General features: G+C 36.1%; 3 protein-coding genes and 2 pseudogenes across 7 annotated transcripts in view; 2 read left to right on the forward strand and 3 right to left on the reverse strand.

Annotated features, from left to right (window-relative positions):
* Mesr6 (misexpression suppressor of ras 6) overlaps nt 1-18,511 on the forward strand; it is a 637,129-nt gene that overhangs the window by 392,603 nt on the left and 226,015 nt on the right. The window lies entirely within an intron of this gene.
* Nucleotides 1-18,511, reverse strand: part of LOC143900780 (uncharacterized) — a 241,725-nt gene that overhangs the window by 44,941 nt on the left and 178,273 nt on the right. The window contains exons 3-4 of one of the 5 annotated variants that reach the window (XM_077412488.1): nt 5,995-6,221; nt 225-1,247 (exon numbers count right to left, since the gene is read on the reverse strand). The exons of 2 other annotated variants lie outside the window; for them this stretch is intronic. In XM_077412488.1, coding sequence (XP_077268614.1) covers nt 1,102-1,247; nt 5,995-6,205 — 357 coding nt within the window. In that variant the 5' untranslated portion in view covers nt 6,206-6,221 and the 3' untranslated portion in view covers nt 225-1,101. Of the gene's footprint in view, nt 1-224; nt 1,248-5,994; nt 6,222-18,511 lie in introns of those variants that run through there. 2 more of the 5 variants (XR_013257868.1, XR_013257870.1) reach the window with 2 other exon arrangements.
* On the reverse strand, nt 4,722-4,840 carry LOC143900840 (5S ribosomal RNA; annotated as a pseudogene).
* LOC143900841 (5S ribosomal RNA) lies at nt 5,148-5,266 on the forward strand (annotated as a pseudogene).
* LOC143900722 (uncharacterized) lies at nt 12,641-17,398 on the reverse strand. The gene is made up of 6 exons (XM_077412355.1): nt 17,077-17,398; nt 16,474-16,634; nt 13,840-13,982; nt 13,624-13,756; nt 12,906-13,052; nt 12,641-12,760 (listed from the first exon to the last, which is right to left on the reverse strand). Exons 1-6 carry the CDS (start codon nt 17,246-17,248, stop codon nt 12,641-12,643), a joined length of 876 nt encoding a protein of 291 aa, XP_077268481.1. The 5' UTR covers nt 17,249-17,398.

An 18,511-nucleotide genomic window follows, 5' to 3' on the forward strand; every position in this document is an offset into this window, starting at 1 on the left:
AATAATATTTTTAAAGTACGTGATGTAAAAAAATGTTATAAAACCATCTCTGCATACCGCAGTTTTGAAAGCTGAACGTGCCGCCAACGTGTCAAACAACATATACACAGCTGTCTATGCGCAAAGCAATTCGAATGATTAAAAATTATCATATGGTATGAGAGATATGATATGATCGGGATCGCGATCGCATGATTTTTATTTGATACAGAGCGCGCTTTCGATTCGCACGAATGCGATTCAACTTCTCGCGGAGATTCAACGAGCTAGATTCCGGATACTTGACCAGTGGGAAGAGGAGGAAAAGGGGGAAAAGGGGTTGTTTACGATCCGAAGAATTACTCTCGAATTGTTGTCCCGCGAGACCGCTTCTCACAAAGCCGCCGATTAAGCACTATATCGGGGCTACCAGGAAGCGGTAGACCACTTCCACAGATTCGCTCGTGCCACCTTAATCCAGCACGCCCTGATCCCGCGATCGTGTATATTTTAGCTCGGTATGTGCTCATGCACGGCATTATCACGATATAGCGAACTAAACATACGTTACCGAATCGCGCCTGATGTTTCCCAACGTGAGAAAAGATATTTCGGAAGATACAAAGCTATAAAGATATAATTATCAAAATATATAGCAATGCATAAACTTCTTCGCTAAATATATGCTATTTTCTAAGCATTCGTGGGGAAAGAGGAGGAGTAGAATAGAATATATATCTTAAATGAGATTATCATGGCTTTAAATTTCAACAAAAAATCGTGTTTATTTCCGTTATTTTAATGAGACAAGAACAGTGAAACGATAAAAACGACAATATATTGATATGGAATTATTGTGTTGATAAGCTTATCTTATTTCTGTCGCAGTTTTGTTTATAAATCTGTTACAGTAATTCTGCCAGGTGCTAGAGGAATAGGTGAGCATTTCTGACAAAGTTCAATAAGCCGAAAGATTATCGCAACTGTATTTCCCTGATTCAACCTTACCTTAATACCCGTTAGAAGTAGTTGCCTACTTCCGCGGATAAATGTTCATCTCTATATGCTCAAGTCAACATGTATTGACCTTCCACAGTAAACTTTATGTTTATATGCATCCGTCTATGGTGGTGCCCGGGGATAGCTGGCTAGCCACACGTCACCGAATCGTGATTCTCGAGAGCTCGAAGTCGATGTTGTAATCCCCATCAAAGCCAGGAAGTTCTCGACTTCGTGAGGTTGAGCGTTTCTAGCATGCGAGCCGACTTCTATAAAGGATGAAATATTGTGCCCGTGTTATATAGTCTCTGATTCTATACTTTTATTTTTTCGTCAAAGAACTACAAAGCGTATAAAGCGCAGGATATTTGATACATAACGAATCATTTAGTACAAATCAATATATAAGTACGACTTATAATTCAATATTCATCACTAAATAGTTTCATGAATATAATTCTGTGTTGCAATCATTTATATTAATAATAAATACTGTATTCAATAGTAGAGATTTAATTGACTTAATTGTTTTTCAAAACGATTAGTGAACAGTTTATCTTAAAAAATTATGTACATTTATTTACACATACAGATAGATCTATATCATTTAATATTATCAGCAAATATGAAATTGCATGGTAGGAAATCTTATCGCTTACTAACGATAATTGAAAAATCCACGTTAGATATTTTAAAGATAATATATGACGAATAACTGCACGATGCCGGATCGTACATGGCGAATTGGGTGAAAATGCACAAATGGTCATGGAGAACATCCGGTTGCGCATGCCAACGGATACACGGCGATGTGCGCGCGTGAAGTAAATCAAAACTTGACTTCGCCGATTGACAATTGCGCGTTGTTCGCGCGCGCGGCGAGATTTACCGCAATTCCAAACGAGCTACCAGCAAGTAGCGCGACTTCGTGCGTGGCAGACCGGTTGCACTCGGCGGATCTTTAAAGCGCACCGCTTCGGCCGATGGAAAACACTTGTTAGCGCTCGGCGAGCGAATAAAGTAGTGCCTGTCCGAACTAAATGTAGATACATCTTTTATACGCGCTATCGCCAGCATCTGCAACCCGCGATCGAGTTCTCTTTTGCTCTCTTTTCTCCTCTCTTCGTCTGCCGCGCGGTCCACACTGACTCTTGCTGTATCTCTCTTCTTTCCCTCCCTCCCCCCTCTGTCTTTCTATCTCTTTCTCGAGACGTATGTTTTGCCAACTGTTGGTATGTGGCCTGCGGTCAGAGTTTTTCGTGGCACTTTGAAGTCTTACACACTACTTTAATTATCCTTACGCCGACAAATATCGAGCACTTTTACTATCATACACTCACAAGAAAAATGTTCAGTAAACACTTGATGAGTAAAAGAAACGAGAATTCTCATGTCCGTAAAGAACAATATTGGTTCAATACTTCAAATTGAATGTATTTCAAAGATTATCCTTTGTGCAAGCTACAATGTTGTGTTTTGTTTTCTTACAACTTAATTATCTCAACGTTAGAAACAAAAGATGTAAAATGCCAGCTAGGAATTACGTAAGTAATAATTTCATTGAACTTTTTGTCATATTAAATCTTATTTTTAACGTATTCCTACAAAAATATATACACATAATCTAAGAATTTAAGCTATAATAAGTTTTGCATATAATATAAATTAAAACAAGAACTTTGATATTTGAAAACGACATTCAGTTTAAAGTATCGGATGATGACTATTAAACGGTAGATGCAATAATTTCCTCCGACATAAAGAAAACTATTTTAATTGCCATTGAAGTTGTTCCATGTTCATATTTGATAACTGCCATAGAAAATGATGAAACAACTGCGATAAATAGTACGGTAAAAACGCACGCTGTATGATAGTTACACATCTTTTCGTGACGCGAGTCACGTAAAAACGAAAGACGTGTAAGAACTAGCCTGCGAGTGCGACTGGATGGACAGGATAAGCTGCACGATGTCATACCACCTAATTAATAACACGAGAGTTAATTATGCCACGAAGCAAGACAATGTTGTCTATCCTGCTAATAACAGGTAATCGTAGGTTTGCTTAACTAGAAGCTCTACAGGTGTCCACAAAAGTGTTATAGTGTTTTAGCCGCGGCGCAGCGAGAGTCGGAGTCATTGATTAGAGAATTGAAAGGTTAGACAAGCATAATTTGTGCCGTCGATGAGGGAAGAGAGCACGGTGTACACGGTGATTGGCGAAAAATACGGACGTAGGAAAACGACGAGTAAAAAATTTATATCGCGCGCATTAATGAATACGATGATAATACAGATAATATAATAAATAAACATGAAATGTTCGTACGAGAACAAATTACGTGCCGTCGCCGATTACATTATACATCGAGACCGCTGCTCTTATCTTATCAAATTTTCTATCCCTATCATATTTATTTGCTATGACTTGCATTTCAATTGAATCGAAAATAGGACACGCAATTAATTCAGCATTTTTTTTGCTTACGACTGAGCATTTTCAAATTGTTATATTCTATATTATGGTAGACTGCAAAGATATTAATGTGCCTGCAAATTGTTAAAAAAGGTATATGCGTATATGCCATGCGAAACATACAATTTATACTTGTGACATATGAAGAGTTAATATACGTCGAATCTCGTAAAAGGATATGGCATAGAAAAACTTACGTTATTATTACGTTGATGATGAGTGTGGTATTACGATACTAGTTACGGACGGTCACGTAGAAAATTGACTTTTAACGAGCGGCCATTTCCTAGATTTTCCGGTAAAACTTTTACAGTTTCACCCAGGGAAAGGCGTCGATTGCTCGCGTAAACAATAGGGCACGGGACGCACGTTCGTGGATGTATCGCGCCCGCGATTTCCCGGCGGACATTATACATAATTAGGAGCGCGGGTACCGAGACGGGAAGCGAACAATGGACGGCTCTTTTCGCATGCGACTAAATACGTCAGCGCTACAGTAATTGGCCGACAATTACCAGCCGTAGAATCGCGGCAGCGTTAAGATGGTATATAGCCCAGTAGCACGCAAATATATGGGAGCGAAACTTATCTCCCGCAATTTGTTTCGACGAGGTCGAGACCGTCGCGTTATGCGACGCGCAACGTCGACGTCGACGCCCGCCGGAAGCGAGCAGAAAAATGCGATTAGGCAAAAGATAGCCACGCCAAAATGTGCATAACCCTATTCCTTGTACATGTAAAGAGAAACGATACAAATAGGTTTTCTACATATGTATGTAGAATTCAAAGACTGCGATTTTCTTTTTAATAGCAATATCATGATATTTTGAGATTGATAAGACCTCTAATATTTCAATACATTATTTCCTATAAACGCTCAGTTTATGGGAATCTTGAATTTCTCCGAAACTGTGGAAATGCATATACATTTTACTCAACAATTGTGATTATATACGTACAATTTGTAATCGTAATTGTAATTTATATAATTTTAACGATAGTTTATCACGCCCAAAATTCTTACAGACACATATCGTTCCTTTTAAAACATTATATAAATATGTATATATATCTATTTTTTATTTAAAAATATAAGAAATGTAACATAAAAATTGAAGAAAATGAAGTGTGTTCTTCTTACAAGGATGAATATATAATATACTATATCGCATGTTATCATTTTAATTAATTTTATAAAATATGTACGTCGATAAAATAAGTAAATTTAAGACCATATAAAATAACTAATAACTTAAAAAAAAAAATGCCAACAGTACGCGGTGTTCCCAAACGGTCACCCATTTAAGTACTAACCGCGCTCAACGCCGCTTGACTTAAGTGATCGGACGAGAACTTGTAGGTTTGGCGTGATTTGACCGTTGACGAAAGTATCTTTCTTAGGAAGAGAAGATACACTTCATCATCAACTTTCCTGGTTATAGGACGAGAACTTGTATGTTCGGCGTGTTTATATTATAATAAATGTATTAGTATTGTTTGTAAATAATTATATATTGTAATAAATGTAACATATGAAAATTGTTATGTCGTGTTACATTTATTATTACAATATATAATTATTATACAAACGATTTATTATAATATAAACACACCGAGCATACAAGTTCTCGTTCTACAACCAGGAAAGTTGATGAAGAAGTGTATCTTTCCTTTCTGAGGAAGATACTTTCGTCAACGGTCAAATCACGCCAAACCTACAAGTTCTCGTCCGATCACTTAAGTCAAGCGGCGTTGAGCGCGGTTAGTACTTAAATGGGTGACCGTTTGGGAACACCGCGTACTGTTGGCATTTTTTTTTGGAATTCACTTATTTTACATCTATATTCTGAAATATTTTGTCTAATTTATTTCTCTGTAAAGCTAATAACCAGCATTTTAAATATTTAAATATTTCTTCTTTTTATTACAATTATTATTGAAAATCTGTCTTAAAATTATTATTGTAACATTTATGTGCGGTATTCAATATGAGTATTGCATCTAGATAAATAAATCGATATTTCTGTGTGTAAGTATGTGTGTAAAGAATTATCTCTATCCTTCCTTTCTTGAGAAGCTTTATTTCCCAAGGAAGTGGCGTATCTCTGCGTCGTCGTGCAAGAAGATGGAACGCGACTAACTCTTTTTTCGACGGAACACTGACGCGGTGGCACTTTAACGGCACTTCAGCCGTTCAGCGTTGATATCGACAATAAAAACGTACGAGGTGAAATCTACCGACGAGATACACACGAGCAGACGCAGCGGGTGAACGCGGCTTGTCGTCTCTCATCAGCAAGCCGACAGAAAAAGAGAGAGAGAGAGAGAGGGGGGAGGGAGAGAAAGAATATCACAGACATTTTGTTACTTTTGCAATAGTGTCTTCTCTCCCCAACGCCGCCCCGGCAACAGGGGGAGGTTCATAGAAAATTCTATTATTCTATTCTTATCATCGCGCTCTGACGCGTGGTGCCCAGTATCGACAGACGGATACATAATGCAACGTGAGTTTCCGAGCTTGCGCGCGTGAGTGCATACCTACCGGATGCGGCCACCACCGAGCTTGCATACTGAGCACCAAGGCCCGTCCACCGAAGCCCTCCTGCAAAACGTGCTGACTCGTCGTGACGAACGTTGCCCGCCGCGCCGTATGGCTATATAGGCTCTCCGCAACGTGCTCGAACGTGCCGTGCGACGTTGATCGAAGAGAGGGTATAGACTTGACGTCTTTACGAGTACCGACGAGCATTTGTACGGCGGGATTTCTGTAGATATAGGAAGACACACAAAGTATCGTCACCGGACGTAAAACATAGAAGTCCGATCGGAATCGAGAACAATTTCCAGCTTCTATTAATTCGTTGCCTGAATTTGTTTCTATTCGCGAATTTATATTTGTTTTATGAATTTAAATGCTGTTTTACATAAGTAGAGAAATAAATGAGCGACAAATCCCGTTGAATGCTACTCCAGAAGTTAGAGAAAAGAACCGAAAACATAAGAGAATAATATTGAAAAATGCATATGTTGAGCAATCAAAATCTAGTCCTGACCGATTACGGCGTTTTCTCTTTGAATGCATATTTTGTTTGATATACTATACAAGTAAACCACACCTGTCCTGTGCGAAGAGGTCGAAATTGATCATATAATTTGAGATTTAAAAAAAAATGCGTGATTAATTTATACATATAGCGGAAAATGTTTCATACGTAAGGGAAACGGCTTGCGTGTATGGAGCACAGGTTTGACATATATGCGAAATTTGAATTCTCGCGCGCGTGCCAACGGGGGGTATTGTTTTAATTAACACGCCGTCTGCCGTACTCCGTACTCGACCCCGTCCATAAGACTAATTCGCCATGTGCAAGAACAATGCATCAGGATCGGCAGCCGAGCGATCGGCCGGGCGCGAGCGTACGAACGATCGAATGTATCTCGAGCTCACGCGGCGCCGTTGATTGCACGCCGGCCGCGGAGCGCGGATGTGCATTTGCGGCGCGCGACGCCGCGCCGCGAGTGAGGGCAAGCGCGCGCTTGGAAATTCTACTAATTCAATGGATTCGAACGTCATCGAGCAACAAGCGTGGGCACCGCCCACGCGTTGCGTAACACGTATTAATTAATTATCGACGTGCGCGCGAGTCTGAGCGCGGGGTCAGCGGGACGCGACACGGGGACGCCATAAAAAAACATGACTTCTGCGTCGAATCTTGGGTATTCACTTCGGTCGCTTGCGTAATGTTCGCTATATGCAGACTCATTGTATTGCGAGCGAGCGAATGCGTATCGGATTGAAGAAGGAAATAGTTCGTGATTATGCAGATGTTGTTTAGTTGTCATATATCGAGTTGTAACATTCCGTTACAATAAAAATCGCTTAGACGTCTTATTTATTGAAAATAGTGAATGGCAAAGAATTTTTTTTTGCGCGCGCGCGAATACATCGATCATATTAATATTATAAAATATAAAATTACCTATTCATATCTCAACTTTTACAATATTTATAATTAATCTTTTACTTATATATACAATATTGTTACTTTATCATATCTTACATATACATGTAATATGATAAACATAAGATATGATAAATCCGTATATATTTACGTTTATCATATCTTAATATATTTACATATGTCATATCTTATCCAATTCTTTAATTCATTCGATAACGAAGCAATTAGTATGTGAAAGTGAAGCCAAGAGCGCTTTTATTGTTAATCTGAAGCACGCAGTCTGTGCTCAAAATAGAAAACATACATGTACTCCAATTTTGGGATTTATTAAGGAGGTTCGCCTACTATTTTGAACTCAAAAATGCGATTGAATAATAATGTCAATACAGCGATCCCGAATTATATGCAATATTATTATAATGAATTGTGGATGCTAGTTATGTGTTATATTCTTCGTAAATTATTAGTGTATAGAATATTAACAAATATATGCCGAAGTATGGGAGCGTCAACGACTCGGGAATCGTTTGTCGAATACTTATTAATACCCAGCATTATAAAGTAAAAGAAAAATCACAAATAATTTATATGAACAATTGTCAGAGAATACTAAAGACTTAAAATGATTAATACATTGATGACTGCGTGTCGTGGATTCATGATTATTGGTTAAACACTGTTTGTGATGTTGAGTTCGCATCAATTGTTGCGTTGCCAATGGCAACGTCTGTCATTACTAATTCGATCCACGAGGTAAAAGTAAACCTTGTAACAATAAAGTTTTAAATCCACACGGTAAAATATTATTTTTATAGTTTTTATGCAATCCTTGATGTTTTATCTGTCAAATGCTAGTTTTTCAAAGTCCTAAAATGGCTAAGTGTGTACAAAATTAGTGATTATTTACCTCAGAGCGACCGTTTCTCATGAGGCGATAGGCTCAAAGTGGTCAACTTCTGAATAATATTCCAAAAAAACTATACGGTCAATATTTCTCAATTTTTGGGATTATTTGTGTATTGTGTGTTTATGTAAATTATATAAAAAAATTAAGACTCTAAGTTGACTTTCGACTAATAGGCGAACCTCCTTAAATAGATATCAACGTCGGAGAATTACCGTAATATCGGATTAGTTTCCGCGGTAGGAATGACTAATCCTTTAAGCTTATAGCGAACCTATAACAGACCCGAGCTTACAATGTTGCAGTACTCTCGTATAACATCTACGTATTATATAATATATTCCTATATACATAGTTTCTGCGAATAATAGTACAATAGAAAAAGTTTATGAAAATACAACTTAATCTAAGGAAAGGAACAAAGGAATAAGAATAATAAAAATTAGAACAAGACTCGTATATGGTTGATATATACAGAATAGCGGGCTAATTATTTTTATATTTTATTCTCTCCAAGAAATCGAACTAATTAATCGCAGTTACTGAATTTTTACGATCCTTTCGAGTCCAATTTATAATCTGTGTGCAAACTCTTAATTTATTCAATATAACCCATTCCTATATATATATATATATAGAACAAATAAAAAAAACTCGTTCAACTTTAATGAAAAATTGTTCGCGTTTTCGTGGCAGGGCGTGTATATTATACAGCCGGTGCAAATGAGCGAGCTGAGATTTTTGCGAGGCTGTGGCTCTTTCATATAGCTGCCACAGTGAAAGCACAATAAACCGACGGAGATCACGCCACTTTAGGTCAAGACAATGCAACCATTTGCATATGGCACTGCTCGCTTTAACTGCAGCCGCGACGGCGGTTATGACCGACGATCTGCCGCATAGTAAGCACACATAGAAACGTAGGTCTCTTACGAGCGGCCACGTGCTCGGCGCGTGAGGCTCGTTTGGCGTTATTCAGGCATATTCATTTGCGTGTATGCAGATTGCAGATCCCACGTCTAATTGCTTTTCGAAATGCGCTTATTTGAGTTTGTTAAAAAGAAGCTGCAGAAATTTTTCAAGCGTATGTTTAAAAAATAATTTGTAAAATCTGAGGATCAAGAAGTAAAAGACGAAATAATGGAATAAAGGATGGAGTTTTATATGAATTCTATGAGGCAATTCCAAATATTAAAGATTTGAAAAGTTCTGTGGATACCTCAGAAAATACAACGTATATGAATTGTTTGAATACAAATCACAAAAAAGATTAAAAAATTGTCTCAGTGTTAAAATATTGATACAAATAATTATTATTTTATTTAACATTGAGAATTAGTGAATTAATTTGACTGCTTTGTTTATTTTAATATTATATAAATATTAATGTGAATATACGAAATTATTACACATAACACCGCGAATATTCGTGAATCTTGTGCTTGCGTATTTTATTGCGTGATTCATACGTGTGAAAGTGACGTTATTGCGATCATATTCTAACTTTGATGCATGGACGAAAATATCTGCCGAAATCGAAGTCGACGGATTATTTTACGCCGGGTGCAATGTCCGACTATCGCCCTCGAACGATTTAAATTTAGCCGGCAATGACATTCCTCTTTGAGCGTTTTCCTATATTGCAATTAGCAATTGTTAATATTCTTTCCTGCATGATAATAATAAAAGATACGCCGCAATAACTGACAAAAACAAATTAACACGCTGTCGTGTGTTATAAATAAAGTGTGTCAGATCACATGAACAGTATAAAAATTATGTGATTTATTATGTATGCATTTTTTTTATAAATCGTTATTTTTACTCTTGTTGTTCATGTAATTTTACATAACAGCGCGTGTATTGGAATTTAAATCTGAAGATGTGTGTTCATAAAAAAAGTAACAATCGATGAAGAAAATACTTACGCGATAAATTATATAACCGCTATTATCTTAAATACTTACAGCTATTATCGCGAATGAAATATATATGTATAGCATAATGACGTTTTGTTTGAAAATATTAATCACTGTATCGAGTGGAAAGTTCTTAACGCACATGTGCAACTTGTTCGCGTGTCGTGCATATCACGTAATGGAGAACTTATACGAAGAAAATTTTAAATGTTAATGCACACCTGCGAGGCATTTAGTCAAGTAAGGAGGAAAAACTATAATCAGAGATTACTTGAAAACAATATGACACCAGGGAAATTCCTTTGATAATTATTATTGCCGTCTTATGCGCCTGCAGCCTTTCCTTCTTTGCACTTCAACGTAATGCATAAGACAATTCGGAAAAAGAATTACTCGATTCTTTTGAAGATTGTTCGACTGAAATACATATGTCTTTGTGTATATGCATCTCGAATATTTTTGTCAGCCTTGCTTTATCGCTCGTACAAATTCCCGAGATAAGAATACAATTAAAACATTGTTCAAACATATAAATTGCAAATAACTTTTCTGCGGTTGTGTTTATATAGCGGGACCATCCACTTGTGACATTCGACCCAACATCGTGACATTTGCACAAGTATTATGATTATTATATTTTTTTATGAGAACGATAAGAAATTAACGTAATGTATAATAAAATAATTGTAAGCAATAAATACAAATTTGGTGGGCTCATCGAAGGAAAAAGCACGAAAAAGATATTTCTTTGTAAAAAATTCTAATCAAAAACACATTTACAAACATTGTTTTCGTTGACATTAAATCAGACACAAGACCGATGAACATCTGCAGAGCGCGATGCGAAGGTTGCGCAAAACGAGCACTCTTATCAGTCGACGTGGCAGATCGGGAGCATAAAAAAATTAATCGCTTAGCTTCAGAAAATTCCGCAGTTGTATTCAAGCTGTATTATTTATAATTCAAGCGCACATTCATAATATTTAACGACAAAATATTTTCAACTGTATGTTGATACACTGCAAAACATATCCACTCTAAATTCCGCGAAACTATAACGGAAAAAAGTGACTTTTTTTCCACTTTATGTAAGTATGAAATTAAAGCGGAATTATATATACAGGACCTTGTCCTATAATAATATATCCGTTATAAATAAAACGGAATAATATATCCGTTATAAACAAAACGGAAATTTAGAAAGGACCCCGCACAAAACTATACGAGAAAAGGCCTTTTGGTTAAATTGTCTAAAACTCGTAAATAAAAAAGGGTATAAAAAAAGAAAAATTTTGGCGCAAACCAGAGGTTGATATGTTGACCTGTTCGGGAGTTATTTAGGGTAAAAAATTAGCTTTTTCGAACTTTGACCCTAAATAACTCCCGAACGGATCAACATATCGACCTTTTGTTTGCGCCAAAATTCTTCTTATTTTATGCCCTCTTTTATTTAGGAGTTTGAGACAATTTGACCAAAAGGCCTTTTTCCGTGGTTTTATGTGGTGTTCTTTTAAATTCTTTTCCAGATATAGAGAAGAACATATTACCTGAAAGACAATATTTTATTGTACTCACATATATACTTATTACATATATTCATATAAAACATTATATTATGTGATTAGAAAATTTATATAAAGTATGAATAATCAAGTAGAAACTAAAAAATAATTTTTATATCCACATATAGTTATACATATAAAATACCTAATATAAAAGAAAAGGAAGGATGAGCTCAAAAATACAAAAACAAAACTACAAATATAATAATAGAAGAAACTCTGCATTACAATTTATGAAACACACATGGACAGAATTTCTTTAGCTCGCTTGCCCAAAAATTGATTAATATTACCCAGGCACAAAGATTCAATTAAACCAAGCAATTGGCTAAAAGATGATGGATAACTCAGATCTTTTATGTAGTAAACAGCTAATCCCAGAGCGACTGCCTCTTCCGCAGATGCAACATGAATTGTTAGTTGATCAATCTCATTGATTACAAGCCAGGCTGTGGTATCATTGTAATATACTTTTGGTCCAGGAAAAGGTGTAATTAGATCTTCAAATGCTGGAACTTTCTGCACAAATTACACAAAACAAAAATTAGAGGCAATATATATTTTTAAGCATATAATAAAGCAACAAAAATAGTTATAACAATTTATTATACAAGATTTTACCTGGTCGAGAAAGAAGTCCTTTACTCTAGGTAAATTTAAATATTTTTGTAGTTGTTGAATGTTTTCAATTCCTTTCTCCGTTTTTATATATATAGTGTTTATAGCCTTAATAACACTTTCAATGGATGTTTTCATTCTTAATTCAGCTTCTTTGACAAACTGCAATATACACCACAATTTACATACAATTTCATCACAGTAAATTTTTTTAAGTACTTACACATTCTTTTGTGACAGATAATAGGGCCACACATCCCCAACATGAGGTCGAACTGTGAGAGATTGCTGAAGCAATTCAACAATGGTGGTTGTCGAAAGTTCACTTTCTGCTGAATCCTGAAAAAAAAAAAAATAAAAAAAATAAGTGTAAAAATTTTACACAAGGATACAAAAAATTGTTTTTTTAAAGTTAAGTTAATTTCGAGTGTTATGAATTTAAAGTTATATTTTAATATTACGAAAATCTCATAATGCATGTTACCTGGAGTTTTTTGTAAGCCTCTTCTGGGGTCATCACTTGCAGCTGTTTTTCATTATGCAACTGCAGAGGATTATGCGTCTGTTGCGTACGTTCTCGACGGCTGTTTCTGTGACGTCTGATATCAGCAATTTGGTGTATGAAATGTCCCTATTTCACATGACAAAATTGTTTGTTGTACAAATTTGTTAGTAGGGATGATGTTTGAACATGATATTTGGCGTAGAACTCGAGACGATGGAAGGGAAGAGAATTGCGACAACGCGACAACCTGACAACGCGAGCTCAGTGTGAACGTTAGGTATTAGTTAAAGTTTCGGAGTAATAAGAAAAAAAAGACGCGCGTTGGGTGCGTAGAGAATTGTAACGGCGTGAGCTGAATGCGTATGTGCGAAAGTTATATACGACAAGCTGAGTGCGAACTGTTATGTACCGACTAAAAAATCAATATAATTAATACAAATATATAGATATATTGACTCTAAATATACGTATACTCTTCCTCAGTATGTTACTTCGCTATCTGATCACGAACATTTTCTACAATTACAAAAATTTTTAAGTTTACCAAGGTTAAAGGACTTTTTTTCTTAAACAGGTAAAATTTTGAATAATAAATTGTTATAATTATTAGACAAATAAAAGGGAGGAAAACTATATAATTTACATAATTTGTTATATTATAAATACATTGATATAAGAATATATTATTTCCACTTACATATTTCGTTTTGAACGTAGATGACTGTTCTAAATGAATTAAAGGAAAGTTTGCTACAAGCGCTTTTCCCAGATCACGATACTTCCAACGTTTTTTCATATGGTTCATGTTGTGAGGAATCAAACTGTGCCTGCTGATTAAATAAAATTTATAATTAATACACAAGATTTCAAATTTTTTCTTACCATAAATATAGACATTAAACATCATACTTACTCCAAATGGTCTATTAGTTCGTCTTTCACTTGAGTACGTAACTTTTTTTTTGTTTTTGGGCTCATAACTTGTCCCTCCAAAAAAGGCATTACATACGAACTAAAGTGAGGTAATAATTGGGTTTCATTTTTATCATGCTGCAACTTAAATAATACAATAATTATAGAATAATGGAATAAAATAATAGAAAAATACAATTTTAATAAAAAATTTACATAATGAAACCACTATATATTTTCTTATACAATGAAATTTTAGTGTACAAGACCAGTAAACCACCCCGAAGGCAAAAGAATATGAATCTTGCCATTTATGACATATTCTGGAACAGTCCATGGATATTCGAGTTTGCAAATACTATACATTTCAAGTCGATCTTCACAAGCTACGACATAACTACATGTGTTTTGTTCGTATGTTGTAAGAAGAGTTTTTACAAGCATATAGTACACGTCTTTAAAGATAAACATGCGACAAACTCTACCGAACAAAGGATGTTCGTCAACCTCTCCAACTATTAAAATGACATTATTCATGTATTGTACACCGTGATATTTCAAGTATGACAATTCGATTGCCTCAGAGACATTATCAGAATCAGGGAACTTTTCAAAGATATCACTTTCATGCTCTTTTATGACAGCACTTTTAACTTTTATGTCTGCTAATGGGGATAAAAAAGTATTTCTAACGGAGCCATTGCTATGAAACATCTGATAAGCACATTCTATTTGAAAATGGTCCATCACGGAATAGCAAATATTTCTGTATGAAAAGAAACGCTTTTGCTTGACGACAAAATGCTCGACGACAAGTGCTTTCAGCACGTATACATGATTGGAATCTACCTGGCCCATGAGTGCGCAACTGATCAACTAAGTGAATTAACATGTGTAACTTGGGAATGAAATTGTTTGGGTACAGTTTCACATACAGATTTTGATGTTCGTGCACTAAAGCTTCTATTGCAGCTAAAGATTGAACTGTCAATGCAGGTGACCATATCAATTTAACAATTGCGACAAGCAAAAGAAAACACTGCCAGTGCTGATTCTCAGTAGAAATGTCACGGTGCAGAATAATCGGCAAATGATACATTAGCGTGAAGTTTGCTTTACTGGTTCCTGATATAGAAAAATCTGGAGGAATAAGGCGAGGTCTTTCACCACTTGGAATGCTTTTGTGAAACTTAAAATTGCTAATCAAAGTATTCAGGCGATCACGACTGATTAAACGTTGCGAAACAACAGCTTTCAGCAGCAGGCTTATTTCTTTAGGAACAATACCCTCCAATAATACGTGCATAGGATCGTACAAAACGTCTTTGAATATGTTGAAGAAAGGAATCTGCCGAAATATGTTATCTCGCTTAATTCCATTACTTTGAGACTTCTTGGAATACAAGGCCTTGTTCCTCCTCATCATTTCCTTCATTTCATCGACAGCTTGATAGTGTTGCACTTCATCTCGCAAAGGACACTGAGAATGATATGACAATTGAGGAAATCTTTGGGACGACGCAGTACAGATTCGACATTGTTGTTTAACGAGAGGAGAAAAACATTCCTTAAAACCGCATAACTGATGTGCTGCTAGTGCATCAGCATGGTATGCAAATAAATAGCCATAAAATTTTTCTCCATGTGGATCAGAAGGAATTGTAATTCCTGTGGAAGCAAGCATCTTCAAATCATTAATAAAATCTTTAAGAAGAATTTCATGTGCCTTAAAAGATTTCATTGATTTACTTTTACAAACAGCTATGCAAAATGTGGCTGCTAAACGTGATCGCAATTGGACAGGTATGTTCAGAACTGTCACGTAAAATAAGCATATTTTGTTTGTACCTCTGTGCATGCCAATTGGATTACATAATTCAATGTCATCGTTGTACAATAAAAAAGCAATGTTGTTTTTTTCGTGCGCAGCCTGTCCAGGATGATTCCTGTATCTCTGACCCTGCATTACATCAGTCATAAGATGATCTGACAACGGAGCATTCTTTTTGAAGAAAGACAAAATTTCATTAAATTTTGCTAAATTCTGAATAATATCAATAATTGAAACTACATATCCACTACTGCCGTCAGGAAGATCTACTTGTTTTGGAACCAAATACACACCATTTTTTGACAATTTTTGTTTACGTAATCTATCTGTGACTGACTGAGAAACATCGTTTTCGTGACCAATGCAGCTAAGAAAATTTGTCATTGCGTTTATTGCTACTTTAGGAACTTTATGCTTTGCCTCCAGAAGTACACAGAAATCTAAAATTTTATCAGCAAGATTCAATTCTTTCTTATGCATATCTGAGAAATCTAAAATTTTATCAGCAAGATTCAATTCTTTCTCATGCATATCTGATATTACATTCACATCATTCACATTAATGTCGATATCAATTTCATTTTGTTGTAATTCTACAACTGGTAAATCATATGCAAATGTCAAAACAACACATTTATGTGACTTAAATTCTGTTAATACTGAAAAGTATAAATTGCATTTACGGCAATGACAAGTTACTGTGTGTTTCGATTTATGTGTGTGCATTACATTTATGTGGTGTATTAAACGCGCTTTTTTGTTGCAAATCAATCCACAAAGCAAACATTCATAAATCATTAGTACCGAATTATTTTCCTCAGGTACAGTATCATTATTCTGTTGTACAGTATCGTTGTCCTCTATTATATTGCTTGCAGATTGCACAGTCTGTTGAGAATCTTGCTCTTGATTGTTGACTTCATTAGATGCTGGGCCAGTCAAGTTTTCTATCGCCACTACTGCAACTGTATGAACCAGTACAATTTTATTCATTTCTGTTTGCAATATAATAATATACGAGATCTATGTGTATAATACATTTAATCCTTTAACTACGGTCGCAGCGCAAGCGGGGGATCGCGCGCGACGCTCGACCAGGTGCCGCGAGGACGGAGAGAGTCCCGCGAGGGGAAGGCCTTCTCCGGGGAATCGACGCCGCCGACGCCACCGCCGAGGGCAGACAGATTGGCGCGTACCGACGGAGACGGTCGGCCAGTCCCGACGTATATATTAATAAAACTGGCTGTCCAAACGCAAAAAAATATATAGTAAAGTCTCTTATTGTCTCTAACGACAGCCGTGTTTCGCGAAATTTTTGTTCCGTCGTCTATTGACGACAGCCGTATTTAAAGGGTTAAAGATTATAATGTATAATAAATTATTTACTTTTTTGTAATAAAAACTTACCTTCATGCGTGCGAGCTTCTTCGCTCGTTTCACGTTCATGTAACGGCGAATAATGCCCGCAAAAGAAACACACATTTGGGTTATTGCCTCCCTCCGCGGGAGGCAATTCGAAATCGTCGCAATCACATGCCGTACATTTTCCGCGTTGGTGACCGCGTCGATCGACACCCATATTGCTCGTCGGCAACACTTAGCGACAAAAATATACAATAAAATACAACTGGGAAGAGCCGTCGCGCGCCATTAACGTAGACAGCAGAGGATGCTCTAACAGATTGAAGAACAAAAGAAGATCGGGCTGCCGCCATATGGTTGTTATTTTTGTCCGCTTTAAATATATATGACGGAAACCACAACCAATGACCATGTCCTTTACATTATCCGTTATAACGTCTGTCTTAATAATAATCACTATCAGTCCTACTTATATAAAGGATTTTAATATATATGAATAAGGTGTCACGTTAAGAATCGCGTCAGTCACGCTTAAATAAAATGGACACAAAAGAAATCCGTTTTAACATTGTATATTCCGTTATAAAATAGAAGTGTCCTTTATATATAAAGAGGATATGTTTTGCAGTGTAGTATATGATAGATTTTCGGTCCCGGGAAATGTATTACAAATACGATAGAATCCTTTCTAATTTCTTACTAAAATTGTCTAGCATTTTGAACATTTTATAATCCTTTCTAAAAAAAGGCATGTTAAATCGATACTCGCATCTCTCGAAGTCTTCTCGAAAGTCTCGACGTGCTTTGTTGGCTCTTTTCCGCGATGCTGATTGATTCTGTTGCTGCGCTAACTTCGTGAGCGGCTGTCATAGCATATTTTGACGGTTGTGTGTAATATTAAAGCTAAATAGCGCGCGCGAAGCGCGCGTCTGTGATGTCTAGTTTATTAAAAAATAGATAATTTTAATAGTTTTTAAATCACTGTCCGTTTTTAAATTTTCGATTAAAATGTTGGTAAAAAGAATATAACAGAATAGGAAATATATCATGTATATAAAGTTGAAAAAAAGATTCAAGAATTTACAATTCTATGCTAAACATATCATCAAAAGATAATAATTTTATCTTTGTGCAAAGATTTGTTTTCGGTAATGTCTTACATCTTTTACTATCTATTTTTACACTTAAAGCATTTTTTTCACGCAATTCAGTTGCTAAACTTTTTTTCAAAGATTATCGACGCGTTGAACGCGAATTACAAACTTTGAGAGCCCCTGCTCAGTCTGATTGTTGGTTTTTCCCCTCCTCCAATTTCTTCCCCCTTTTTTCCTCTTCTCCTCGCGATAGTATTGCAGCTCACCCCGCGCGCGCCGTTGTATTTCATTGTTGTGAACGCATGCAAATTGCGATCGCAGTGCGCCGGGCCCGAGTATCAATTCTAACAGAATTAATTCGAGTGCAGTCATTGTTTTTTGCGCGT

Source organism: Temnothorax americanus, unplaced genomic scaffold (assembly GCF_048541705.1).
Source record: "Temnothorax americanus isolate GAGA-0224 unplaced genomic scaffold, ASM4854170v1 Scaffold30, whole genome shotgun sequence".
Lineage (NCBI taxonomy): Eukaryota > Metazoa > Arthropoda > Insecta > Hymenoptera > Formicidae > Temnothorax > Temnothorax americanus.

Bases quoted from the DNA above. Each gene is read 5' to 3' on its own strand.
- LOC143900722 (XM_077412355.1), bottom strand. From the start codon at position 17,248: ATGGGTGTCGATCGACGCGGTCACCAACGCGGAAAATGTACGGCATGT. The intron at 13,053-13,623 runs GTAAGTGGAAAT...CATGTGAAATAG, and splicing joins CTACGTTCAAAACGAAATAT to GGACATTTCATACACCAAAT. The intron at 12,761-12,905 runs GTAACATGCATT...TTTTTTTTTCAG, and splicing joins AGGCTTACAAAAAACTCCAG to GATTCAGCAGAAAGTGAACT.